This window comes from Phascolarctos cinereus, unplaced genomic scaffold (assembly GCF_003287225.1).
Source record: "Phascolarctos cinereus isolate Bilbo 61053 unplaced genomic scaffold, phaCin_HiC Scaffold_5;HRSCAF=322, whole genome shotgun sequence".
NCBI lineage: Eukaryota > Metazoa > Chordata > Mammalia > Diprotodontia > Phascolarctidae > Phascolarctos > Phascolarctos cinereus.
This window is the reverse complement of record NW_027555958.1, coordinates 445792611-445819501: the sequence shown is the minus strand read 5'-3', so window position 1 is coordinate 445819501 and position 26891 is coordinate 445792611. Positions and strand designations below refer to the sequence as shown.

General features: G+C 50.4%; 1 protein-coding gene across 7 annotated transcripts in view; it reads right to left on the bottom strand.

Moving 5' to 3' along the window:
- ST3GAL3 (ST3 beta-galactoside alpha-2,3-sialyltransferase 3) overlaps positions 1–26891 on the bottom strand; it is a 150153-nt gene that overhangs the window by 22835 nt on the left and 100427 nt on the right. For all 7 annotated transcript variants that reach the window (XM_020975366.2, XM_020975365.2, XM_020975368.2 and 4 more), the window contains 2 exons: positions 1635–1729; positions 223–286 (listed from right to left, as the gene is read on the bottom strand). In XM_020975366.2, coding sequence (XP_020831025.1) covers positions 223–286; positions 1635–1729 — 159 coding nt within the window. The remainder of the gene's footprint in view (positions 1–222; positions 287–1634; positions 1730–26891) is intronic.

The window sequence follows — 26891 nt, the reverse complement described above, 5'->3', positions numbered from 1 at the left end:
AGGGAGGGCCTTTAAGGAAAGGCCAGGCAGCCTCTTGTTGGGTATGCAACACTTGCTCAGGTCTGGGTTGGACAAGGGACTTCTGAAGTGCTTTCTAACTAAGTCTGTGACTTTATAGAAAAGAGCGGAGGGCCAAGGAGGCCTGAGGAAGGTGGGGGAGGCCGGGCAGGGACCCAGGCTCCAGGGTCCTGAGGGGGCCCATGAGCTCAGCTGTGGCCTTACCTGTCCAGGGCAGGTGTCAGGTGGTACTCTTTGGTGGCTGACAGGATGGCTTTGATCAGATTATCTGTGGGACAGAGAAGGCTGCTTTTGAAGGGTGTCTGACTCTGGAAATCCTCCTCTGTGAAGACCACTTGGAAGCTTCATTATGTAACCATAACTTGAGCTGTGATCGCTGGGGAGCTAGGACCTGAGGCCTGAGGCTAGGGGCCTGGACACTTGTGCTCTCTCTGGTGGGAGAAGGTGCTTGGTATTCTAGTATCTCTCTAAATGTCCAGCTGGGCTTCTGCGAGGATCATCCCTGGAGAAGTGGCTACCTGCCCCAGTGAAGGACCCATCTGCATACTTCCCCCCCCTTATCCCCCCACCTGCTGGGGTGGCTGCCCCGGCTGCCAGCACAGCCTGCAGGGCTGTACTTCATCAGTCTTGGCCTTGGCAGCTGGTCTTTGGGCTTCCTCCCAGCTCCTTCCTCCCTTCCCAATACCATCCCACCCCTGCAGCTCCTCCACGTCATGGCCTTCCCCAAACCCTTCTCTGGTACAGCTCTGGGGATGCCAGGGAGCCAAGTTGAAGGCCAGGCTGGAGCCTGGGCTGACCAGAGCCAAGGCAGAAGGGCAGAAGGTGGGCAGGCTGCCTCACCCCCACAGGCCATTTCCAGAACCCAGGCCCTTCCTTCTGCACGTGGGCAGGATGGTGCAGAGCTGCTCCCTTTCCCAGAAGGTCATCATCGTGCCCCAGGAGACAGGTAGCCTCCCCTCTGGGCTCAGGGGGACACGATGAACAAAGCTGGCACGCTACACTCGCAGGTGAAAGGACCTTCTGGGCTTCTGCAGTATCCATGTGGGCCTGAATGTATAAGTGTGTTTGGACCTGGGGACGTTTATGCACACACATGAGAAAACATGTGACCATGTCATCCCAGTCCCTTTTTTTATGGTGGGGGGAATGTGAGGGTCCATTGAGATTCCCAGGGAGGGAAAGAGACTTGGCCATGGTCTCCCAGCCAGGCCTCAAATGCTCCGCCTCCTCATGTCCACTCTAAAGGTCCCTGTTTTCTGTGAGGCTCGAGCCTCCCTTCTGTGGCACTGCCAGGCCTCCCCCTGCCCAGCCTCCATACACACTTAGAGACATACAGATTTGTCTGCCTGTGGTTCAGAACATAAGCTCCGGGGGAGTGGGGCAGGAACAGCTGCATGTTTGCCTTTGTCTCCCAAGTGGCAGGCACAAAATGGGGACTTCAATAAACATTTGTCAACTGCCTGATGTCCAGATCCAGCCTCTCGTCCCTAGCCTAGCTCCCTTCTACAGGGCCCAGCTCTTAGGGCCCAGGGGGGCCAAGCACTCAAACAGAGCATCTTGCTGCTTGGGTCATGCTGACCCTCCTCAGATGTCAGGGCCTAGGCCCCCCAACCTACCTTGTCCTTTAATTCCAAAGGGTGGCACAAAGTCTCGGATGCGGGCCCACTTGCGGAAGGAGTCATCCAAGAACATGGGGGCTGGCCTGGAGAATCTGGGGAAACAGCCCATCAAGCCTGGTTACTCCTCTGGGAGAGACTCCCGGCCCTGTCCTCCCAGGTGGGGAGCCTGCTTCTCTTGGACATGGCTAGCAGACAAGTAGAGTGAAACCTGACTGGCCTCAGGAGTTGGCCAGCAAAAGTGCTCGGGGAGAAGACAGGGCCCTGACCAGAGCGGACAGGTAGACTGATGCCCTTGGGGAACGGAGAGCTGGTCCAGATGGGGAAACTGAGGAAGATGGGGAGGAGCTATGGTTGAGCAAGCATTCTCACCCAGGTCTGGGACACATCATCTAGGAACGTCATCTGTGGTGTGCTGAGTCATTCCAGCTCAGGGCCTGGCCCCACCCTGCCCACAGTCACCCTGCCTGGCACGGAACAGGGCAGCCAGTGCTGGCCCCTAGCCCCTCCTGCTCCCTTACTGCTTCCACTGGTTGGTCCTTTTTGTTTTGTTTTGTTTTGGGGTTTTTTGCATTTTATTTTTTCCCAATACCTAGTATAATTTTTATTTAGCTAGTTAGTTTTCAACATTCACTTTCATAAGATTTTGAGTTCCAAATTTTTTTTCTCCCTCCCTCCTTCTCCTCCCCACCTCCACCCACCCAAGACAGCAAGCAATCTGATATAGGCTAAACACGTACAATCATATTACACATTTCCACATTAGTCACGTTGTGAAAGAAGAATCAGAATAAAAAGAAGAAGAATCAGAACAAAAGGGAAATACCATGAGAAAGAAAAAAAGAGCAAATAGTATGTTTCGATCTGGATGTGGACAGCATTTTCCATCATGAGACTTCTAGAGATGTCTTAGATCCTTGCACTGCTGAGAGGAGCTAAGTCTATCAACGTTAGTCATTGCACAATGTGGCTGTTACCATGTACAGTGTTCTCCTGGTTCTCTTCACTTCACTCAGCATCAGTCCATGTGAGTCTTTCCAGGTTTTTCTGAAGTCTGCCTGCTCATCATTTCTTATAGCACAGTAGTATTCCATTACATTCATACACCACAACTTATCTGGCCCTTCCCCAACTGATGGGCATCCCTCGATTTCCAGTTCTTGGCCACCACCAAAGGTGCTGCCAGATCATTCTTATACACGTGCGTCCTTTTCCCTTTCTTATGACCTCTTTGGATGGTTGGTCCTTCTTAATGGTCATTGTCCCCAGGCAGAAGCAAAGGGCCTTGAGTACAATCCCAGGAGCAGCCTCAGAATCCCAGTGCAAGCAGACACCTCAGAGGTACCCCCTCCAGCAATGGGGAGCTCACTACAGCCTGAGGCAGCAGTAACAACAGTGCCCTTAAACTTCCCTCAAGTTTGCAAAGCACTTTACATGTCGGGTCACAGCACAGCCTCCCAGTGTGAGGAGGGGCGTGCAGGCATTATTAGCCCCATTTTACTGATGAAGCCACTGAGGCACAAGGAAGTGTCAGAGACAGGACCTGAACCCAGGTCTTCCTGTTTGAGCACTCTCTTTGTTACTCCACACTGCCTCTGAGATCTAACGGAAATGTCTCTGTTTGATTTTGAAAGCCCTTTAAACCCTGGCTCCTCACTAGACACTATGCCCTGCCATCTCTTGCACTCTGCCAAACTGGCCTTTTTCTCTGTATCTCATTCATGACATTTCATCTCCCACCTTCATGCCTTTGCATGGGCTGTTCCCCATACCTGGAATGCCCTCCCTTCTTATCTCCTCCTCAGAGTCCCTCTCTATGTTCCTGATGTAGCTCAGGGACCACTTCCTGCAGGAAGTCTTCCCTAATTCCCCCCACCCCCAGCTTTTCGTACCCTCATCCCTATCACACTACACGTTGTAGTAAACAACTTTGTACCTATTTGTCTTAATTCTTGGTACATATGTTGCACCTGCTTATATAAGGCATCCTTGTTGTCCTCACCTTAGAACATTGGCCCCGCATGAGCAGGGATTGTTTTAATCTTTGTCCCTGTATCTTCAGTGCCTGGCATATAGCAGGTGCTTAAAAAATGCTTATTGATGACCTGTTGTAAAGCAACAATGAACCTTAGAGGTTACACTCCCTGCCAGGCTGGCAGCCCCAAGCTGTACCAGCTGATAATACAAATGGGCCACCCTCTAGGTCTCTGCTGTCCTGATATGTGACATGGTTCAGCTCTACACAGCAGGCCATAGACCACCAACTAGCCAGTCATCCCCCTTGCCACCTGCATGAAGGCAAATTTAGATTCGATGTCAGAAAAAACTTAATAAAAAAAAGAAAAAACTTTCTAAGGAAGCTGTTTCTAAATGCTTAATAAATGTTTTTCATTGAACTAATTTGTGCTTCTAGGCATTATCACCTCATAAAGCAAAAAAAAAAAAAACCAGTGTGAGGTAAAGAATGAGTTCAAAGAAATCTTAATCAAAGAAATCTTGATCAAAGATTCAACTAAGCAAAATCATCCCAAAGATGTTTAGGAATATGGAAGGACAAAAAGAGAAGAAAAGTGGAAAAGATCTGCAAAGATGATTATCACCAATTGTTTTCACCACAAAGGTCAATGGAACCACCTCCCCCACCTGGCCTCTGACCCCACAGCTCTGGACATGCTTACAGGGGACACGAAAACGGCTCTAAAGAGAACAAAGATGGGAATGGACTGAGGGAATAATACAGAGGAGATCTACACTGGTGATAACACAACTGTGAATGCATTGAAGGCCAATATACAAGGCATCTGAAGAAGAGGAAGACACCAAATGCACTTTCACCAGTGATATTCAACAATGGACCACATCTTTAAAAAGATATAGAGAATGCAAGATCTATCAATCAACACAGATCAATCTACTATGTGCCATTCCTTCTGCTAAGTGCTGGTGATGCAAAGAAAACAAAACAAAACAAAACAAAAAACCAAAAAAGCCCTTGATCTCAAGAAGCTCACACAAAGTCTCAAGGGAGAGACAACATGCAAATAACTACACATACAAGATACAAAGGTAGCATTTATGTGGCTAGCTATTGCTTTAAGGGTTGTAAAGTACATTACAAATTTTATTTCACTTTATCCTCACAAAAATGAGAAAGGTGCTATTATTATTTCCATTTTACAGATAAAGAAACTAAGGCAGACGGTGGTTAAGTGGCCTGCACATGGTGACACAGCCTGTAAGCTTCTGACTCCAGATGACCGTGCCTCCTGGCTGGCCTCAGACATATTCAGGGTAGGTGGATGGCAACCTTGCAAGGTGAGGCCCTGACAGCTGCTGGGGCCACAGCTTTGGAGCTCAGTCTTTAGCTCACTGTTTGATGATCACAGAAAAGCACTTGATTCAGCAGAACGACAGTGTCTCACCGGCTCTTTCCCCACAAAGATGTGTGTCTCTTATCCACATGTCCATCAAAACCATCTGACGCCCTTGATTTGCCCATGGCAGTGACCCTGAAGGCACACTCTCAAGGCCTGGGCTGAGCAGCCAATGGAGGACCCCAGCAAGGCCAGAAGGGATTGGACCCAGAAAATGGTCACCCAGCTTCCTCCTGCACACATGCCTTCCCAGGTCCTTCATTCCTGATTCAACTGCCCAGATGCCTGGATGATGTTTTGCCCTCCAGTGAGGGTGGGGGACCTCTTTGTGGGCTGGACCAGAAGCTCAGAGGGGCCAGGAACAGATTCACATCCAGATTTGATGTCTCCTAGTGCCCAAGGCCAGGGGTCTGCACACATTAGGCGCTTCATCAGCGGTGAATTTTCATTTGAACAAGGGGCCCTTTGGACCCATGATGGTGTTCCTGGCTAGTAAGTGTGCGGGCAGCCCCCCAGAGTCACAGAATCTCAGGGACAGACAAGAGCAGTTGCAGAGGGCACGAAGCCCAGCCCACACGTGAGCAGGCACATCCTCTGCAGCATCCTCAGCAATGGCTCGCCTGACTTCGCCTTGGAGACCTGCAGTGACTGGGAGCCGTTCCTTCCCCAAGGCAGTCCATTTTGCTCAGGAGCTTCAGTCTGACTCCATGCCTTCCCTTCTTGTGTTTCCATTAGAGGCCAAGGATACGAGGCCCTTCTTTACCAGTTTCCTATTACCAAAGACCACAGGTGCCAAACCAGTCCCTGGGGCTACATACTGACCTAGAAAACCACAAAGTAACACTATCTATGCTGTATTTTTTATTTATCTTGTTAAAACATTTCCCAAATACATTTTAATCTGGTTCCCTTTCGTCGGGCTGCTCCCCAAAGTCTGGAGTTTACATCACCCAGGCTCACATCCTGAGCATCGACCTCAGCTCCTTCTTCTCTGCCAACCCACAAAACCAATCTGCAGACAGGGCTTGTTCCTGCCTTTACAACACAGCCCCCTGCCCTCAGTTCTCCATTGTGATCCACGAGCCTTCTCTCTCCATCGTGACCCACGAGCCTCCTTGCCTCGGAAGATGACTGCCCGGACCCCTAGCTCTCATCTGCCAATTCTTCCTGAAATCTCCTTGGAAGGAAAGGGCTCAGGACAGCTACAGTCGCTCCATTTCTGGGCTCCACCCTGATTTGTTTAGAGTTCTTCAGGGCAGGGACTGTCTTTTTCACTTGTATTTACATTCCCAACACTTAACAGAGTGCCTGGCACAGAGCAAGTGTTTATGTGTGTTGCATTAAGCATTAACCAATAGGGGCTTTTAGGTGGTGCACTGGATAGAGCCCTGAGCCTGGAGTCAGAAGACCTAGGTTCAAAGCTGGCCTCAGACACTTACTAACTGTGTGACCCTGGGCAAGTCACTTAACCTTGCTTGCCTCAGTTTCCTCATTTGTAAAATGAGCTGGAGAAGGAAATGGCAAAACACTCCAGTCTCTCTGCCAAGAAAACCCCAAATGGGGTCGCAAGGAGTGGGACATGATGAAACACCTGAACACAATAGATGCTTGTTGACCATATCTTCCCCTCACACAACTGCCACTCTGGCTCAGGTCCTCATCACCTCTCACTGAGACTACTGGCATCACCTCCAGGCTCCCTTCACACAGAGCCACGCCCTTTATTCTGGTGCCAAAGTGATCTTCCTGAAGTCGAGGTCCGACCATGTCGTTTTCCCTGCTCAAGACCCCTCGGTTGCTCTCTGTGGCCTCCAGGACCAAATTCATCATCAAAACCACAGAACTGGAAAAGTGGAAGGAAGCTCAGGTCCTCTAGTTTGGCCCAGGCCCAGCAGGAAGCTGCCCGTTTGTCTCCTGTTTGGCATGAAAGTCCTTTACTGGCCTCCACTTATTCTTCCAGGCTCAGGGCTCATCATTCTCTTCCGTTCATTCTTCCGGCTTGCCATCTTGGCCTACTTTCTGATCCATCTCCCATCATCATGCCTTTGGCCAAGCTGTCCCCTATCCCTGGAAGGCCCTCCCTCCTCACTTCCTTCTCAGATTTCCTGGCTTCCTTCAAAGCTCAGCTCAAAGGCCAGCTCTGATGTCAGGCCTTCCTGATCCTCCCAGATCCTGGGAGCTGGGACTATCCCATTTCTGTCACTACATCCTCAGGGCCCAACAAGGTACCTGGCCCTTTATCCATACTTGGGGACTGGGTGTGCTTTACAAAAGGGTCATACCTCCTCCTAGCTCCTTCTTTCCAGGCCCCATCCTGATAGTCCATCCTGACAGCCCTGGTGATCACAGCCTCCCTTCAATCCCCTACCGAAGCTGTGTGGAGCCGAGCTTGGCTCTCAGTGGGCCCAGGGTGCTATGGCTCAGAAAGCTCTCATTCTCCACACTGGCAGCAGGGGACAAATTAGGATGATGAGCTGACCCAGGAAGAACTCAGCAGCTGTTAAAGGGCAAGACAATTTCCATTTCCCTCCTAGCTCCCCTTCTCCCTGGGTTCTGGTGTGGGCTTCCCGGCTGAGGACAGGGGGTTCCTCTTTCCTGTGGCACCTACAGAGCACACACTTGCAGGATTGGATGCTCCAGGTGCATCTTCTTTGTGGATTCTCCCCAAGCGCAGGTGACTGAATAACAATCCTGAGATGGGCATTTCCAGCCCTGGAGGCCTCTCAAGCATGAGACATGGAGAGATCCTGAATCCTTGGGTCAGAGCTGACCAGGAGCAGCAGGAATGTTCCATACAACAAATTCTGCCTTCATAAAGGCGACCAGACCTGTCCAGGAGTTGTTCACTCAGAGCCCAGCTGAGGTGAAGGGACTGTTCAGCAGTTTCACAAAAATGTTCCAGGTTTGAATGCTTTAAGTATTGATTTCCTTAGTTATGGGTTCCTGTTTTTACACGGTTTAAGTCTTTGTCAATGCATGCTTAGGAAGCTTTTGTGTTTTTTTGAGAAGGAAATAAGCAGCTGCCCTCCACTGTACACAGAGTGCCTTTGTCTCCCACCCCCCAGATTGGGGAGACCCCAGACAAGAGCCAGGCCGCAGCTCTCAGTGACTTCCTAGGAGCTCAGGGTGGGGCCTTAAAGAGCCTGAGTCTTCTCTTGAGAGGCCAGGATCACCTAGACTGAACCTAAGCCCACATGTACAGAGGGGAGGAGAGAGAGGAAGAGGGCTCCTGGGGCCACAACATGTGCAGTTTTAGCAGAAAGCCTTAGAGTCCAGGCCAGAGGTGGTGCTGGAAGCAGATGTGGGTCAGCACACCTGTTCTCCATGGGGAGGGACGTGAGGCTGCTTCCTCTGCTCAGCTCCTGGGCCTAGGAAGCCTCGGAGGCAGAGCCCTTAGGAGCACCCTTCTGAACCTGCTGGGCTCACAGCCCTGTGTCCCCCCCCAAGGGGGAGGGGTGCGGAAGACTCCAATTCCAGCTCTTGGCTCTGGATAAGCGGGGGTGGGGCAGAGCAGCTGTGAAGTCAGAGGCAGACATGCCCCAGCCAGCCCAGGTGGAAGGCCAGCCCAGGATCATGGAGCACAATGAGGCAGCGATCAAATTTCCCGTGTGTGTGTGTGTGTGTGGTGTGTGTGTGTGTGTGTGTGTGTGTGTGTGTGTGTGTGTGTGTGTGTGTGTATATAAAAGTGTGTAATTGTGTGCAGGTGTCTGTCCAGCTTGCAGACCAGCAAATGTTCATGGCATGCCCAGGGCTTGCAAGGTCAGGCTGGGGGAATGGGTGCTCCAGGGTCCTTGGGGGCTGGGCTCTCCCAGGCCTCATCCCCAATGTCCCCGGTCCCCCCACCCTAGGAGGCCCAAGCTAGAGGGGGCAGGAGGGCATGGCCCAACAATGGGCACAGGAAGAAGAAGTGAACCTGAGCCCTCATGCACTAATGATCTGCCCTTACCCACCCACAGCCTCGCCCAGGAAACAGCAGGCTAAGGCCCAGGCTACTGGGAAAAGTGTCGTGAACCCCGTGCCCCGCACTGCCTCTGCCATCTGGCCCTACCCTGCTTGGAGCCAGCCTAGACAAGGTCTTTCTCCACACCCCACACCCACCACAAGGGAATAGTGCCTTAAACCAGACCTGTGGGAGAGGCTCCAGCCAGCGCAGCCCCACACAGACAACCCAGCAGCTGATCCTTGGACCAGGCAGGGGGCTGGGTGATGGGCGTAGACCCCTCACAGGCTGGCCTGGGCAGTAGAGTCAAGTGGGATCCACCCCACTGGTCAGCCCACCATCATGCATAGCATAACTTGCTACCCCATTTGGTCTACACTGACTGCTCCCTCTTCTTTTTTCTCACTGCACAACCCCCATCATCTCCCTCCCCCATAACTAGGTATCCAGTCAAACGGTGCACCTAAAACAGACAGCGACTGAGTGTGGCAACTCAAGGCACTGCTCCTATCTCAGTGTGATCTGCACCAACTCCGGGACCTGGGTCCTACCAGTGCTGTGCTTATTCCCATTGTTCAGGTGGGTAAACTGAGGGAGAGGAGCAGAAAGAGAAGGAAAGAAGGGGAGGGGGAGGCCAGAGGAAGAAAGAACAGGAGAGGGGGAGCTGTCAGGAAGGCGCTTGGCTCCTGGCACCATTGCCTGCTCAGTCAGCTTGCCCATCGCCTGCCCACCTGCCCGCTCTTCTGTGTTGAACTTTGCCCTTCCCCTCCAGCAGGCTGGTGCCCATGGCACCACCTTGACATGACTGGCCCTTGGTGGCATCAGAAGGCAGGAATCCCCAGGGCTGGGCCCTGCAGAACCCAAAGGGAGGCTTGGGCTCCATCCCGGGAGCCATGGTTTGAGAGAGCATCAGGTGGACAGAGTCCACATCCAAGGTGATGGGGAGGACGGCTCCGAAGAGCACAGCAGTTTAAGGTTTGTAAAGAACTTTATGGGTTTTAGGTCACTTAAAAGACAGTAAGGGGCTCTCAGACTGCACTGTATGAGGATCAGGTGAAAGAGATGAGTAAGTTTAGCTTGGGGAAGATGCAAGGCAGATCAAGAAGCATTTATTAAGTTCTTATTATGTGCAAGGCCCCCACCTAAGCACTGAGGAGACAAGAGTAAACAAAAAGAAAGCCAGTGCCTGCCCTCAAGGAGCTTACATTCCAATGGAAGGAAACAAGTAACAGGGAGCTGAAAAGGGGTGGCAGGTCTGCAGAGTCAGAAGCAGGGGGAGAAAAGGAAGGGAATAAGCATTTATTAGGTACCTACTGTGTGCCTGCCAGGTACTGTGGGGGAAGGGGAAGGGAACAAGCATTTCTATAGCACCTACTGTGTGCTAACCACTGTGCTTAGCTGCAAATATTCTCATTTGATACAACCACCTTCAAAAGTAGGTGCTAGCAGCCCCATTTTACAGTTGAGGAAACTGAGGTAGACAGAGATTAAGAAACCTGCCCAGGGTCATACAACTAGTGTGGCTGAGGCTGGATTTGAACTCAGGTCTTCCTGACTTCAGGCCCTAACCCTGAATCTACTGGGCTACCTGGCTGCCTCTAAAAGCAAATCCAGGAAAGGAAATAAAAGGTGACTAGCCCGAGTCCCTCCCCAAAATGGAGGTTCCAGGAGGGACTCGCCAATGGAAGAAGGGAACATGGGGTAGAGGGACATTCTGGGGTAAGAAGAGCCCAGGTGCGGAGGGAACTTCCAGTGTGAGAAGGCAGCTGAGGCATGCTGCGAAAGACCCAAATCAAAAGCAGAGCTGGGAGTGTATTGAAGGAGGGATTAGCCTTCTTCTCCTTGGCTCCAGGGGGCAGAAGCAGGAGGCGGTGGATGCCACATCCCAGGAAGAGCCTCCTAACAATCAGAACCGTCTCACAGTGGGCTGAACCACCTGGGGCAGAGTGGGTGAGGTCCCTTTCCTTAGAGATCTTCTAGTGGATGCTGAATGACCACTTGTCTCATGTTACTGTGGGGGGGGGGCGTTGACTCCTTCTCCTTGGTCAGACGTGGGTTGGACTGTGTGGTACTGGGGACCCTTCCAGCTCTGACGTTCTACAGCCTGCTTGGATGACTGGGACATCCCCCATTGGAGGAGAGGCACCAGGCGTGAGTAGCTACTTTGGTCACTGCCGGGGGGTGGGGGACCAGGACCACTGGGTCTGACTCCATCTGACAGACTGCCCTTCTCCTCCAACCCATTTGCCAAGAAAAAGGTCACCAGGTCAGGCCTGGAACAATGCGTGCTCCCTTGCTTGGAGCCTTTGAGGCTGGCAGCTGGGTGGAGAGGGCATGGGAGAAGAGGCTCCATCGGTCAGCATCACCCTCCCTGCTCATTCCCCGGCCTCCAGCCCAGTCCTATCGCAGCATCAGTGCTACCTTCTGAAGCATGACACTCCCTCCCCCAGGCTGCCTGGATTTTACAGAGGGGCCTGTAAAAGCAAACAAGGTTTTAACAGCGTTAGTGCAGAACACCAGCCTTGTAAAGTCAACCTCTTCAGAAAGACAGCGCCCAGATCCCCACAAGAGAAGGGCCACTGCAGAGGGCTGGAGAAAGGGGCTACTGAGGACAACAAGAGAGCTCTTAAGGGCTTCAGACCAAGGCCCCTCGCCCTCTCTTTGGTGAAGGGACAATTGTGTCCGATTCTGAACTGGAGGCACGTGTTCAGCACCAGAGTCACAAAAACTAGATGAAAATCAAGCTCAGTGCCCCCTATTCTAAGGCCTCAGATCTGTGCAGTGGGGCTGGGCACAGGGAAAGCCTAAGGCCACAGGCCCCCATCCCCTGGCCAGGGCTCATGGCAGACGTGCTTGGGCTCCAGGCTCTGGGACAGTCTGCCTGACTCTTGTCATTTCACACAAGGACTCCATATCCAGTCAAGAAGTCTGCTGTTCCTCTCTCTGACCCCAGCTGCCTACCTTTCCACCCATCTCTCATTCCTTCTGAACCTGCTCATCCTCACCATGGCTCCAGACTTTACCCTCTATGCTCTTGCAGGCCTCCTGCCTACTCTGGCTTCAGTTTCTTCCTCTCCTAATATCAACCCTAGCACTGGCCAGTTAAATTCCACATTGTCCTCTGCTCCGGGATCCCTCATTGCTCTGGCTACTTATTCTTTGTCAAACCCTAGCCCTGGATAACTCTCCTCTACTCCTCCTCGTATGTTCCTTACCATGAGCTGGAGGATGACCCACAGCTACACTGACTGCCACTGTATGTTCACGATAGCCAACTTCAGCTGGGCCCTGACAGGAATAAGGCCGTCCTTTCACTCCTCCCTATGAAGTCTCCATCGCAATCAGCCCCAAACTCTCCTCCCCCGTCACCCTGACCCTCTCACTTCTTAACTTGATCAAGAAAACTGAAGCCCTTTGCTGGGAGCTCCCTCTTCATCTCACAACCCCTTGACATCATCCTCCACTCTCTCTTCCTCTACTCCAGTCTCTGACAAAGAGGTAACCCTTCTCCTCACCAAGGCCACGCCTTTGTGATCTTGAGTGCATCCCTGCCCATCTTCTCACATAAACTGCCCCCACTGTCATCCCGGCTCTCTTCCTATCTTCCAGTTCCCTCTGTGCTGCCTAAAAACCTGCCCCAGTCTGGCCTATCTTTAAAAACAGCCTTCATTAAGCTCCCCCCCAAACCCTCAAACTACTGTCTGTCTATCTCTCCTTCCTTTCTCAGTCAAACTCTTAGAAGAGCTGTCTACACTGATGCTCATCCTTCCGCAATCTGGTTTTCAGTCTCATTGCCCAACCGAAATCGATGTCTTCAAAATTACAGTGATCCTTCATTTGTCAAATACAATTTTCCCATCATCTCTGCAGCATTTGACACTGTTGCCTGCCTTCCCCTCCTGTCTGTTCTCTCCTCTCAAGGTTTTCATGACACTTAATCTCCTGGTTCTCTTCCTGTCTGGCTGGCCACTTCCTGGGGTCAAAGGGAAAGAGATACTTCATGCTTGAAGCGCTCTCCCTCCTCTCCACCTAGAATCCTTCTCTTCCTTCTTCTGACCTGTCTGCTCATGCCTTTCCTCCCAAATCACTTGTATATATTTTGTAGTTATTCCACAGGCTATGGCCACTGAATCTATTTACTCTGAATAGACATCCAAATGTCTGTGCTGCCTCCCCTGAGAGTGTGAGCTCTGGGAAGGCAGGGGTGCCTGGCACAGAGTAATCTGGTACTTAAGAAGTGTTTGGTGACTAATTGGGTCTAGCCAGAGCTGGGGCCTTCCACTTTCTCACAGGGGCTGCGAGACTTTGGCAGTGGAAGTCACAGTCCCAGAAGCCTCTGGCTGGAACATCAGAAACACTGGGCCCCACCGGGCAGCACACTAGAAGAAGGACATTGAAAAGACACAAGGTGCAGGTCACAAAGAGTCAGACTCAACTGAATACAACTACACAACAATAACAACACGCTCAGGACACACTCCTTGGGGACCTGTTGAAGGAGAGGGGACCCTTGGCCTGGAGAAGAGACTAGAAGGGACAGCAGAAACATCTTCAAGTCTTTGAAAAGCTGTCTTTGGCCCTGGAGGGCAGAATCAGGAGTAGTAGAGGAAGGTTCAGAGGTAGATCGACACTCAAAAGTCCTAACCATGACATTTGTAGAAAGGGGAGCCTGGAAAGGGAGTAAGCTCCCCCTCACTGGGGGGCTTTAAGGGAAGGCTGGGGGATTCCTGCTGGAACAGCTGTAGCTGCAGCCCTTTCCAGCTCTAAGTATGGAATTCTGTGAGTCCATCTGAATAGCCTGGCCTCATTTATTCCCCAGCACCGGGCAGCCAGGGCGCCGACACTAGGCTCCCCTGTCATCGTGCCCAGGGCTCCACCTGCACCAAGAGAGCCTTCCAGGCGACCGGGACATTTCCCTGTACAATATTTGCATCTTGTGGAAATTTCTCAGGCAAGTGGCACGCTAGTTACATCACCCAAGCTTCAGGCAGCCTGAGGCTTCTCACAAGCGAGGAAATGAGGAAACACACGCTGAAAGCTGGGCAGGGCCAACGTGCCAGCAGAAGCATCACCTTCTTGTCTATTTCCAGGCCCTCCTGGGGCCCTCACACGGTCCCTTTACATCCAGGCTCTGGCTCCTGTGCAGGCTGTAGGCCCTCCGTCAGAAAGGGGGACTAGCTCATGGGTCTTGCCGTCTCCTTCCCCCTGGCTAGGCACAGGGAATCAATCTGAGAGGGCTTTGTCTCTTCTGCCTCTCACTCCCCCCAGGCCAACTACTGCCCCGTGCTGCTCAAGGGTAGCTCCCTCAGAGAGACTTCAAGAATTCTCTAGAAATGTCCACACACCTGGTATAACAGAAGAGGAAGTAGAATATTTAAATAACTCTATCTTAGAAAAAGAAATTGAACAAGCCATCAATGAGCTCCCTAAGAAAAAATCCTGAGGACCAGCTGGATTCACAAGTTAATTCTAGCAAACATTTAAGGAACAAGTAATCCCAATATTATATAAGCTGTTGGAAAAAACAGGAGAAGAAGGAGTCCTACCAAATTCCTTTGATGACACAAATAGGGTGCTGATACCTAAACCAGGGAGAGCAAAAACAGAGAAAGAAAACCATAGACCAATTTCCCTAGTGAACATTGATGCAAAAAATTTAAATAAAACACTAGCAAGGAGATTGCAGCAACATATCACAAAGACCACACTCTATGACCAGGTGGGATTTGTACCAGAAATTCAGGGCTGGTTCAACATTAGGAAAACATCAGCACAACTGACCACATCAATAACAAAAACAACAAAAATCACATTATTATCTCAATAGGTGCAAAAAAAGCTTTGACAAAACACAAAACCTCTTTCCTATTAAAAACACTAGAAAGTGGGGGCAGCTAGGTGGCGCAGTGGATAGAGTGCCGGCCCTGAAGACAGGAGGACCTGAGTTCAAATTCGGCCTCAGATCAAATACTTGACACTTACTAGCTGTGTGACCCTGGGCAAGTCACTTAACCCCAATTGCCTAAAAAACAAAAAACAAAACAAAAACAAAACAAAACAAAAAAACAACTAGAAAGCATAGGAATTGATGGAAACATTCTTAAAATGATAATTAGTATCTATCTAAAACCATCAGCAAGCATTATCTGTAATGGAGATAAGCTAGAAGCCTTCCCCATACAAAGCAAGGACATCCATTATCACCACTATTATTCAATATTGTACTAGAAATGTTAGCTACAGCAATAAGAAAAGAAAAAGAAACTGAAGGAATTAGAACAGACAACATGATGGTATACTTAGAGAATCCTAGAGAATCAACTAAAAAACTAGTTGAAATAATAACTTTAGCAAAGTTGCAGAACATAAAATAACCCGTATAAATCATCATCATTTCTATATATTACCAACAAAGCCCAGCAGCAGCACAGAAATCCCATTTAAAATAACTTTAGATGATATAAAATACTGGGGCATCTATTTGCCAAGACAAACCCAAGAACCACATGAACAAAATTACAAAACAGTTTTCACACAAATAAAGTCAGATCTAAACAACTGGAAAAATATTAATTGCTCATGGGTAGGCTAAACCAATATAATAAAAATGACAATTCTACCTAAACTAATTTACTTTTTCCGTGCCATAGCAATCAAATTGCTCAAAGAAATTTATATAGAGCTAGAAAAAATAACAACAAAATTTACCTGAAAGAATAGGTGAGGAATATCAAGGGGATCCAAGGAAAAAAATGTGAAGGAAGGCAGACTAACAATGTAAGCCTTCATACTGTAACTGTGTTATCACAGCAATAATCATCAAAACAATCTGGTACTAGCTAAGAAAGATGGTGGATCAGTGGAACAGATCAGGTACACAAGACACAGCAGTAAATGACCATAGTAATCTAGCGTTTGATACATTCAAAGATCCAGGACTGTGGGACAGAAAAATCACTATTTGACAGAAACTACCTGGAAAACTGGAAAGCAAAGCAGTTTGACAGAAACTAGGTATAGAACAACATCTCATACTGAATACCAAGATAAGGTAAAAATGGAAATACGATTTAGACATAAAGGGTGATATCATAAGCAAATCAGGGGAGTGTGGATTACCTGTCAGATTTATGGATAAGGGAAGAATTTATAGCCAAACAAGAGATAAAGGAGATTATAGGAAGCAAAATAGATAATTTTGACTACATAATATTAAAAAGCTTTTGCACAAACAAAACTAATGCAGCCAAAATTAGAAGCAAAACAGGAAACTGGGAAAAATATTATGACAAGTTTCTCTGATAAAGGCCTAATTTCTCAAATATGTAGAGAACTGAGCCAAATTTATAAAAATAAGAGCTATTCCCCAGTTGATAAATGGTCAAGTGATATGAAAGGCAGTTTTCAGAAGAAATCAAAGCGATCTCTAGTCACTTTAAAAAAATTCTCTAAATCACTACTGATTAGAGAAATACAAATGAAAACAACTCTGAGTTACCATCTCATAACCTATCAGACTGCCTAACATGAAAGAAAAGGAAAATGACAAATGCTGGAGGGGGTGTGGAAAAATTAGGACACTAATGCATTGTTGGTAGACTTCTGAATTGATCCAACCATTCTGGAGAACAACTTTGAGTTGCACCCAAAGGGTTATAAAACTGTGCATACCCTTTGACACAGCAATACCACTACTAAGTCTATATCCCAAAGGGATCAGACAAAAGGGAAAGGGATATGTTTGTATAAAAATATTTACAGTAACTCTTTTTGCGGTGGCAAATAATTGAAAACTGAGGGGATGCCCATCAACTGGGGAATGGCTGAACAAGTGGTATATGAATGTAATGGAATACTGTTGTTCCACAAGAATTAAACAGCAGGTGAATTTCAGGAAAACCTAGAAAGACTTACATGAACTGATGCAAAGTGAAGTGAGCAGACCCAGGAGAGCACTGTACACAATAACAGCAACATTGTACAATAAAGAATTGTGACAGCTCTTCTCAGCAATGCAATGATTGAAGACGATGCCCAAGGACTCATGATGGAAAATGCTCTCCACATCTAGAGAAAGAACTATAGAGTCCGAATGCTGACTGAAGCATATTTTTCTCTCTCTTTGTCTCTGTCTCTGTATGCGTGTCTATGTTTTTTTTTCTTTCTCATGGCTTTTTCCCTTTTGTTCTAATTCTTCTTTCACAACATGACTAATGTGGAAATAGGTTTAATATCATTGTACATGTAGAGCCTATAACAGATTGCACACCATCTTGGGGAGGGGAGAGGGGAGGTAGGGGGGAAATTTCAGAACTCAAAAAAGCACAGTGACCTAAGAGAGTAGGGCCAGAATTCAGCTGAGAAAATTAGGAAAGATCTCCAGAGCACATGGATAATCATACATGTCATTAATTTATCTTCCCTTAGCTGCGAATATGCCAATCATATGTAATCTCAAAGAGCTATTTTACATACAAATGGCTGCTTTCCTTCAGCTCTGCTTTTGATTTTGAGAGCCATAGCTATGTTTTGATTCAACAGGATTTTTATTAAAATCATTTTTATGAATAAAAAAAATGATGAGCAGGATGCTTTCAGAAAAACCTGGGAAGACTTATATGGACTGATGTAAAGTAAAGTGAACAGAACCAGGAGAACATTGTACACAGCAACAGCAATATTGTATGATGATCCACTGTGAAAGACTTAGCTACTCAGATCAAGACAATGATGCACGACAATTCCAAAGGACCCATGATGAAGAACGCTCTCCACCTTCAGAGAGAGAACTGAAGAACTCTGAATGGAGATTGAAGCACGTGGGTTTTTTTACTTTGTTATTACTGTATTATTTTGTTTATTATTTTTTACAACATGGCTAACATGAAAATATATTTTACGTGATCTCACATGTAGAGTCAAATTAAACTGCTTGCCTTCTCAAGGAGAGGGGAAGGGCAGGAGGGAAAGAATTTGGAATTCAACATTTTTAAAAATCATAGTTAAAATGTTTTTTACGTATAATTGGGAAATAATGAAATGAATAAAAAATAATTTAAAAATAACAAAACTAAGCATGTCCAAAACCCCACAACCTACACATGTGGTGTGCACCTTGGACAGGTCAGATATGCAGCATTCTCAGAGCTGAGAAGATTCTGTGTAAGGATCATCCCAGCAGCAGGATCCTTGGCAGGGTCCAGCTGCAGGATCCCACCAGAGTCCTGCTGCCTAGGGTTTTAATTGCTGGTGTCAGATGGCACCAGGAGGGTGAACTGCCTCTGGCCAGTCTCACCAGAGACACAAGGGTGAGGATTTTTTCCAAGCATTAGGGTGGAAGCGAAGGCCTGGAGGGAGATAGCTCTCTCATTCAGCCATTTGGGGATTTGAACACTGATCCCTTTGGCTGAATCACCTCACATGATGCTGTTGGGTTTCCTCTACCACAACCCAAGAACCCCTGGAAGCACTCCCAGGCCAGGGTCTTGGTGGTCCCTGCAGCCTCCTCCTCCTCTCCCCAAGGGGATACGGGCAGATTTCCAACAAAGCTCTCCCGCTACTTCCTTGTCCTGATCCTGCCCAGCTGAGCCTCTTTGCATAATCCACTGGCATCTCGTTCCATCACCTTCCCACCTGCCTTCTTTCCAGCTCAGGGTCACTCCCTAATTCCCCCACCTGCCCTGCCAGCACCCTGGGGGCAGGGAACAAGCTGAGTCCTGCCCCTCTCCCCAGCTCAGGCTCCTTCCCAGGTCCCTGCTGGGCCTCTTCAGGTCACCTCAGCTCTCTGGGTTCACTTGACATCATCATCTACCTCCTTGCTTTCCCTCCCCTCTCACTTCCTAACTCATCAGCCCCAATTCATTCCCAGCTGCCAAACTAGCCTTCCTAAAGCCAGGGTTTGACCATGTTCAAAAGCCTTCAATGGCTCACCCTTGTTTGAGAAAGAAACTTACAGAACCGAGGGATCTCAGTGGCAACCCAGCTTATTGCTGACCTGACAATCCAGCTCCAGGAAGGGGGAACTCCCTGCCTTCCAAGGCTGCCCCCAGGGCAGCTCCGATCATTCCAAATGTGTTTCCAGATGTCCAGCCTGAGGTAGACACTTTTGCCATCAGAGGCCAAGCAGCACACAGCTGATTCCACATGCCCACACTGGGAGTCTCCTCTCCTAGAGTCCCAATGGTTTGATGGGCTGCAGAGCTAGGCAGAAGTGACAGCTCCTCTGTCCTTGGCCCTAGTCAGACAACAACAGGGGCACAGAGGCTAGTTTTGGGCACCACATCCTAGGAAGGGCATGCATCAGTGGGAGAGTGCCCTGAGGATGGGGAAAGGCCTGTGACAGTCTCTGCCATATGACCAGGAGAGATGAGAATCGGGAAGCCAAGAGAAGACAGAATCCAGAAGGCAGGACAAAGCCATGACAAGCCTGCCTTGCCTTCAGTAGAGTGGCAGATAGCTCATCCTGTGGTGCCTTCCCTGGGAGCCCACTGGAGACATTAAGGAGACGGGCACTCTAGCCAAAAGACCAGCAAGGCCCTCTCCCTGAGATCACTGGTGGCAAATGCTCTCCCAAGGGCACGTTTCTAGGAGGTTTTCTGACCCTGCCTCTGCCCTCAGAGCCTGTGCTACTAAGTCCCTTCAATGTCCACCCCAGAGTGGGCCGTCCTGAAAGGGGATGGCTCAAGCAAAGGCTACAGCCCCACTTGCCAAGGATATTGCTAAGGTCACAATTCTGAGTCAAGAACTGATTTCAAGACTTTGACGGCTGTGATCTGCTCAGGGCAGAAGGCAGAAGGCCGAGCACCTCCCTATCCTGGAAACTCTGTCTCCCTCACTTCATCCCAAGGCTGTCACAAAAGCCTTTGGGCTGCCACGTCACACCTTTCAGTCCATTAAATTCCCCAGTTTTCTCAGATGACCTGCTGTCTACCCACACCTCCCCTATCTTGGCACTTGTAAAGTTGACTCTTTGAACTCAAATATACGACTTTACATTTATAGCTACTGAATTCAACTTGCTTAGTTCGGCCCAACATTTAAGCCTGTCCTAGTTTTCTAAGATCCTGACTACGGTGTGCAGTGTATTAGCCAGCCTTCCCAGCTGGGTGGCCCCATCAGCAGATGTCATAAGCATGCCACCAGTGCTTAATAAAGTTAATAACAAAAAGGTCAAAAGGCAGAGCCAAGCACAGATCCCTGGGGCACTCCATTGGAGACTGCTTGCCAGGGTGAAATCAAACATTAACAACTATGTTTTAGGTCAGGCTATTAAAACAGTTTGAAATCCTTCCAATTGTTCCCCGGTCTAGCTCCACCTCCACCTTTTACACAAGAACAGTAAGAGTCTTTATTTAGTTACTAAGCTCTTGGGATACGAGCTGAGTCTAGCCCAGTGTGTTTTCAGGGAAGCCAGGTAGGTGGGGGGGCGCTCGGGATCTCCACGTTCTTTTCTAGGCATTCACTAGCCATTCCTTTAATGATGCCATCTTGGACTCTCCTAGGAATCTAAAGCAAGTACACGGGCCTAGAGCATGCAGTTTTTTTTTTAAACCTGGCCCATCTATTCTTCTGCAGGTAGCCCCGCCCTACACATACTGCGGTCCTCAGTGGGCCATCCCTTTACACGCAGTACACACCACTCCTGTTTGCCATAACTCTGAAAGGTCACAAACAGTGGTTCTGCAATCAGAACAGCCAGTCTTCTCCCTACCTGAGCCAGGTGCTCCCTTCCTAGCACTCTTGTTCTGTCAGGCATCCGAGGTCTCCCACAACCTGGCTCCAACTGCTCTTCCTGACTTGGCACCCCACTGCTCCCCTTCACATGCCCAACAGGCCAACCCTGAAGCATTTACCACAGGCCTCGGGCCCACTGAGGACCTCAGCTTGGTGTAGGTAGGGCGGGGGACAGGGAAGGGGACAAGCCAATTTCAAGGTCATCCCTGGAATCTACTCCCCACTCCTGTTCAGGGCCAAACAATTATCTTAGTGTAACTTCAGCCTTGCTATTCTCTGAACCCTGGCTCAGTGGGCTGGGTCCCTGATAGCCTGAGTCACGGGGTTGCCACGACTCCTCACAGATAGATGACCTATCCCCCTTGTGAGCTGTCAATGACAGCCCGGGTCCTCTTCCCTAAAGCATTCCTGCAACACCCCCGGCAGCTCACTAGTGTGTGTCTTCATAACCCTGGCCAAGGCACAGGCGTGAGGGATGGCCCAGAAGGAGAATGTGCACCAAAGTCCTGGAGCCCAGGCTGGGAAGAGCCCAGCTCAGCAGCTGCCAGGTCAAGGCTCCCTCCCAGGCATCTGCCTCACCCAGGCCCCAGGAGATGCTCCTGGTTCTCTCTAGCTCCTCTCTGCCTCGCCTCCAGGGTATCACTTTGGGCCCAGGATCCAGTTCAAACACCCAGGGCCAGCATCTGGGAATTTTCTCAGAAGGATTCACTGATCACCAGACAGAATTTCTGTTCTCTCTTTAAAAGGGAAAAGGATGGCTGGATGGCCAAGGAGGGGTAATTTGTGGGGCACTGGGCTCTATTTCTGTCCCTGATGCCTACTCCAGCATTCAGTGGCCTGGCCAGGAGTATAAACACCCTGCTAAAAATAGGGTCCTCAAATCGAAGGCGTGGGATCAAGGAGACTTCTCGAGGGGCCTTGATTATGGGTGAAGCACTATGGCAGGGGGAGGGAGAGGTGGAGCCCAGTCCTAGGAAAGGACCCTGGGAAGGGCTTCACCTCTGACCACTAGGCTGGAATCCCAGTGTTGATGGCTTCCCCAGCTCAGTCCCGCCTGGTAATAGGGAGCCCCAGCCTCCCTTCCCTGCTCGCCCTGCACGGCCCACTGATCTGGGCTCTTCTCCACCCTGGTCCCACAGATAACCAAGTCAACGGTCTCCTTTAATGCCACTTTCCCTGCCCCACACACATCCATCATGTCTTTGTCCAACAAGATAGCAGTTTAGACAATCAATCATTCCTGGAGTTAAGGCCTATGCCCAGGAGGGACACAGAAGCCCAAGACGGTTGGAGATTCAGGGACCCAAGGTAAGATTGTCCAGAAGCAGGGGCAGGGAACATTGGAAGCTATGTCTAATGTGCGTTAGTCCAGGGATCGCATGTGCCACTGTCCCTGTACCTGGCACAGCCAGCAAATTCTCATTAACTAGTCACCCTCACCGAGGACTGTGCCAGTTAGACCCTACTCAGAGGGTTTCTGACCCTGCCTCTTCTCTTCCCAAGCCTGCACTAGCCATTTTTCTATGTGAGGGCATAGGGACTCAGGCCTCTGGGCCTCTGAGCCTCCTAGGACTTAAGTCATTGGGGTGCCAGCACCATCTCTCTCCTCTTCACATCGATGGCACAGGAGATGGCAGGCTTGAACAAAGGTCATTAGGTGGGCACTGTGGGCCAATGGGGAGGGGGTAGTCGGAGACCAGGTTGTTGGGGCAAACCACAGAAAGGGAACAAACAGGAGCAGAGCTTAAGGAGCCACATGACCAAACTGAACTGTCAGGGAGAGCTGGGCCTGCCTGGGGGCAGCAGTAGGCACCATTTCTCTCCTTCATGACAAGCACATCCAGGCCCACACAGGGTGGAGCCAGGGAGCTCCTGTTACCCCCACCAACTAGGACAAGTACCCAGAATGAGTAGATCCTGGCCAGAAGATGCCGACTCCAGGGCAGAGCTTCTTCCTTGGGGGATTTAAGAGAGGAGGAGAATTATGCGTCTGGCTATTAGGTAGGCCACGCCTGTCCAGGGCCCAGGAAGGCAGGCCTTTGGACCAACAGTAGCCAAAGCTATGGCCCACCCCAAGGTCTGGTCTGGGGGCAATTTTGAAAGGGAAACCAGACTTGCCCTCATTTACTTCTGACCTTTAGCTGACTAAGCCTGTCAAAGGACAGCTGAGGACTGCATCACTAGCTGAGGGCAGCCAGAGCAGAGATCCATGGTCCTTCCTGTTACCTAGCAGGCATGATCCTATTTGGGGGGATTGGGAGGAGAAAGCTGATGGCCTGAGGACAAATAGAATTTTATTCTTACAGCTGGAAGGAACCTCAGAAAAGCTTCTAACCCAACCCAGACTCAGTCTGGAAAGTCCTCCACAATTCTGTGAGCCAGCAGTCATCAGCCTCTGCTGGAACGCCTCCAGTGATGGGGAACTCACTACCTCCCAAAGCTGATCAGGCACAGGACCAAAGTACACCAGGGGCCAGAGAGAAGGTCATCATCTATGACCACCAGGACACTGAGGCTTTCCTGGGCTTGAGAGAGGGTATGAGGACAAATGACGCAAGAGAAAGTCTAATTTTACATACTGGGAAGGAAGCCTAGTTAGTCAACGTGTTTATGGGCTAAGGAACTGCTGCTTGTGGGGCCTGGGCCAGGAGATACAAACCAGGTGCCAGTTTGTTGGGGGGGCAAGGGACCTGTCCCTGGGCACACAGAGCCTGCCACTCTGGAGCCCCTCCCTTTCCCACCATCTCCTCAGATCCTGCAGATCACAGATTCTGTGCCTCTTGCCCTGTCCTGCATTACCGGCCTTTGTGCTCTAGCGAAAGACAAAGGGAGATCAAGGGACAGTGAGGAGGTCAATGGCCAGTCAGACCAAAGAGGCTTCGAATGCTAGGATAAGGAACCTGACAGTTTCATGCCTCTATTGGGAGACCTGGGGCACAGGGATCATGGACTGGGCTCCCTGAGTAAGTACAGCCACTGGGAGCTCAGAAAGCTCTTGGCTCAATGGGATTCTGCCTCTGAGGAGAGGAAGGCTCTGAAGGGGGCTTGTGGAAGATCAGGAATGTTCTGGGAAGTGGGGGGGAAGGGCAGGAATTGCATCAGTCATCCCTGGTGTGCCTTATGGCCCAGCACAGGCCACTGCCTAGAGGAGATCCCAAATCATTGTTTGTGGAAGAGAAAGAAGGAAGAGGGAGAGGAAGGGAAGAGAGGAGCAAGAGAGGGAGGAAGAAAAAGAAAAATGGAGAAAAAAAGGGAGGAAAGAGGAAAGATGGAGGGAAGGAAGAGGAGGGAAGAGAGGAAGGGAAAAAGAGAAGGAAGGAAGCAGGGAGCCAAGGGAGGAAGAAAGGAGGGGAGGAGGGAAGAAATAGTTTATGGAGGAGAGGGGAAATTGGCTCCACAGGCCTGAGGATAGGTGAGGCTTTGAATGACTAGAAGAAGGAACAGAAGGAGGGCCCCTGTTTGAGAGAGGTGGGCCCTGCGGTGGGGGGAAGGTGAGGCTCTGGCTTCCCTCCTGGGCTGGCATCTGACCAAACATCAGCACCCTCTCCTTTGGCTATGGCCCCTGCACCCTGCTTGGGCTCTGTGCCCAAGGCTGCTGGCACGGAAGGGCTGTGGGGCGGGGGCAGAGGCTTGGCTGCCTGGCAGGATGGGGGAGGGCTGGTCCCCCAGGTCGCCTTCCCAGTCTCTGTTCAGTTGGCCCTCCCTCTGCCTGGGGCCTTTCGTGACTTGTGGAGGAGATGTTTCATCAACAGACTCTTGTTTGGCTCTGAGGGCTGGGAGTGAGCCAACAAGAATCTTGCTCGGAAGAGACTTTTCAGAGGTTATTTCTGTCTATGTCCATCCATGGTCCCAGCAGCCACGTGATCCTGGGGCTGGAGCCATCCTGGCCATCATGGTCTGTAGCCTACTCCTAACAGAATCTGAAGGCAGAAGAGCTGGGGCTCCCCCCAGCTCCCTGGCCTAGTGTTTCCCCGTCCCTCAGATGACAGGAGATAAAGAGGGGACAGAGCAAACTCAATAGATATGCTCAGAGAAATGGAAACCAGAGGACAAAGATGCCCAGTTAACTCAGGGGCCCTTGTATGTGCCCCAGCACAGAATCCCAGACTCCCCAAGTCATTGATCCAATCCCTATCTATGCCAGAACCCCCTCTGTGACATCCCAGACCAATGGGCATCTAGCCTCTGCTCACAGACCTCCAGGGACAGAGAACTCACTACCTCCTCTGTCAGCCCAGTCCACTTTAGGACAGCTTCCTCACATCCACAAACACTCCCTCCCACATTGCTCCTTGCTAGGGCCGCTGACCAAGGCCAGATTGTATTCCAGCACTTGAGGACATCGACAATTTCTCAATGACCAAATGAGATCACTGTAGATGAGATAAGTCGTAAACCTTCCCCTTTCTCTTCTCTCTAAGCCTTCTCTTCTGCGGGCGCAATGTGCCCACAGCCCCCTCGGCTGATCCTCCGAGGAGGGCTCAAGGCCCTGGCCAGCTCTGGTGTCCCGCTTGGCCACTCTCCAGATTATGAGTCCTGCTGTCCTCTCTCACTGATGCTACTGAGGAAGGAAGTACCGAGGACCAAAGGGTCCAGTCAGTCCACAGGCATTTATTAAGCACCAACTATGTGCCAGGCACCATGCCAAGTGCTGAGGATACAAAGAATGGCAAAAACAGCTCCGTTCTCAAAGAGCTCAATGCCAACGGAAGATACGTGGAAATAACAAGGTCCAAAGAGGAAATATATAGAGCAGGAAGAAGGGGGACTCAGAGAAGGCAGTTGGGGAGACCAGGAGAGACCTCCTCCTTCAGGTGGGAGATGAGCCAGGAGGCCAAGGGGAGGAGGGAGAGCATTCCAGGCACCTGGGAGAGTCAATGCCAAGGCATGGAGCGTTGTGTACGAGGAAGGCCAAGCAGGCCACTAGATCTGGACCACAGAGGAGACAAGTAAGGTATGGGAAGACTTGGAGGGGGGTTGGAGGGGAGGGGGCCAAATCAAGATTTGATATTTGATCCTGGGAGGAAGAGCCGGCCACTAGACTTCACTGAGCAGGGTGCTGACCTGCCCAGTCCATCACTCAACAAACACCTATTGTTGGCTTGTACATCAGCAGGCCCAGTTCCTGCCCTCGAGGAGCTCCCGTTCTAATGTGGAAGACAACTTGAATACAACTCGGCACACAAGATGCAGACGAGCGGAAAGAAGGGAGTCTGCAGTGGTCCAGGCCGGAGGAAGTGTCTGAGGAGAGAAGGGGAGTGTTCAATAGCAGAGGAACAGGCAACAGGCCTTGGCAACTGAGTGGCTGGGGGGGCCAGTGAGGGAGAGGGAGGAGTTAGGGATGACCCAGCAAGGTGGGAACTGGTGCCTGGGAAGCTAAGGGAGCCCTCAACAGTAAGAGAGGCGTTAGGAACAATAAGCTGTGGGGCAAGGAGGGGAGAGGATGAGTCAGCTTTGTACACGGGGGCTTGAGCCGCCTTTCAGACAGTCAGCTGGAGAGGTCCGGCAGGCTGGGGGTGATGCAGGACCATCAGCCAGCAGAGAAGTGAGGAAGGAGCTCCAGGGAAAGCTGAGGAGATGAGGAGAGGGCCCAGGGGGGCAGCCCCAAGAGGACAGTGGCCCTGGAGCTGTTGGGGGTGGAGCAGTTTCTGGAACACGTCCCCAGCTTCCTGCCTGGATCCCTTCCTCAAGCCAAGCCACCGAAGCCACATACCTCTTCCTGCATGGAATTACTTAAATTCAGTACAGGCTAGGTGTTGGAAATACAAAGATGGGAACAAAACAGTCCTTGTCCTCAGTCAACATGAACAAAGGGAAGGGGGAGTGACCCTGGGGGCATGAGCACCAGCCTCAGAGGCTCTGTGCCCAATGGCAGCTGGGCAGGATCAGGCCTTGGTGAGGCTTCCCATCCCAGGGGCCCAGAGCTCCCTGGGGCTGCTCCAGCCCCAGCTGCAGCTGTTCTGGGAACTTCCCTAAACTCAGACTGACCTTTAAAGGCAGTCTGGAAGCCTGGCCAGCTGCTAGAAACCCACCCACCACCCACCAAAGAAAGGGCACAGGGCAGGGGCACCAGGGTTGGCTGCGGAGGCTGCTTGGGGGCTCTGCAGCACGAGGCCCCTGGCTATGCCCAGCTCAGCTGGGATCCTCCCCCACCAGCCCCTTCTCCAAGAATAAAGGTGCCTCCCATTTTCACCGGCTTTAAGCTTCTGT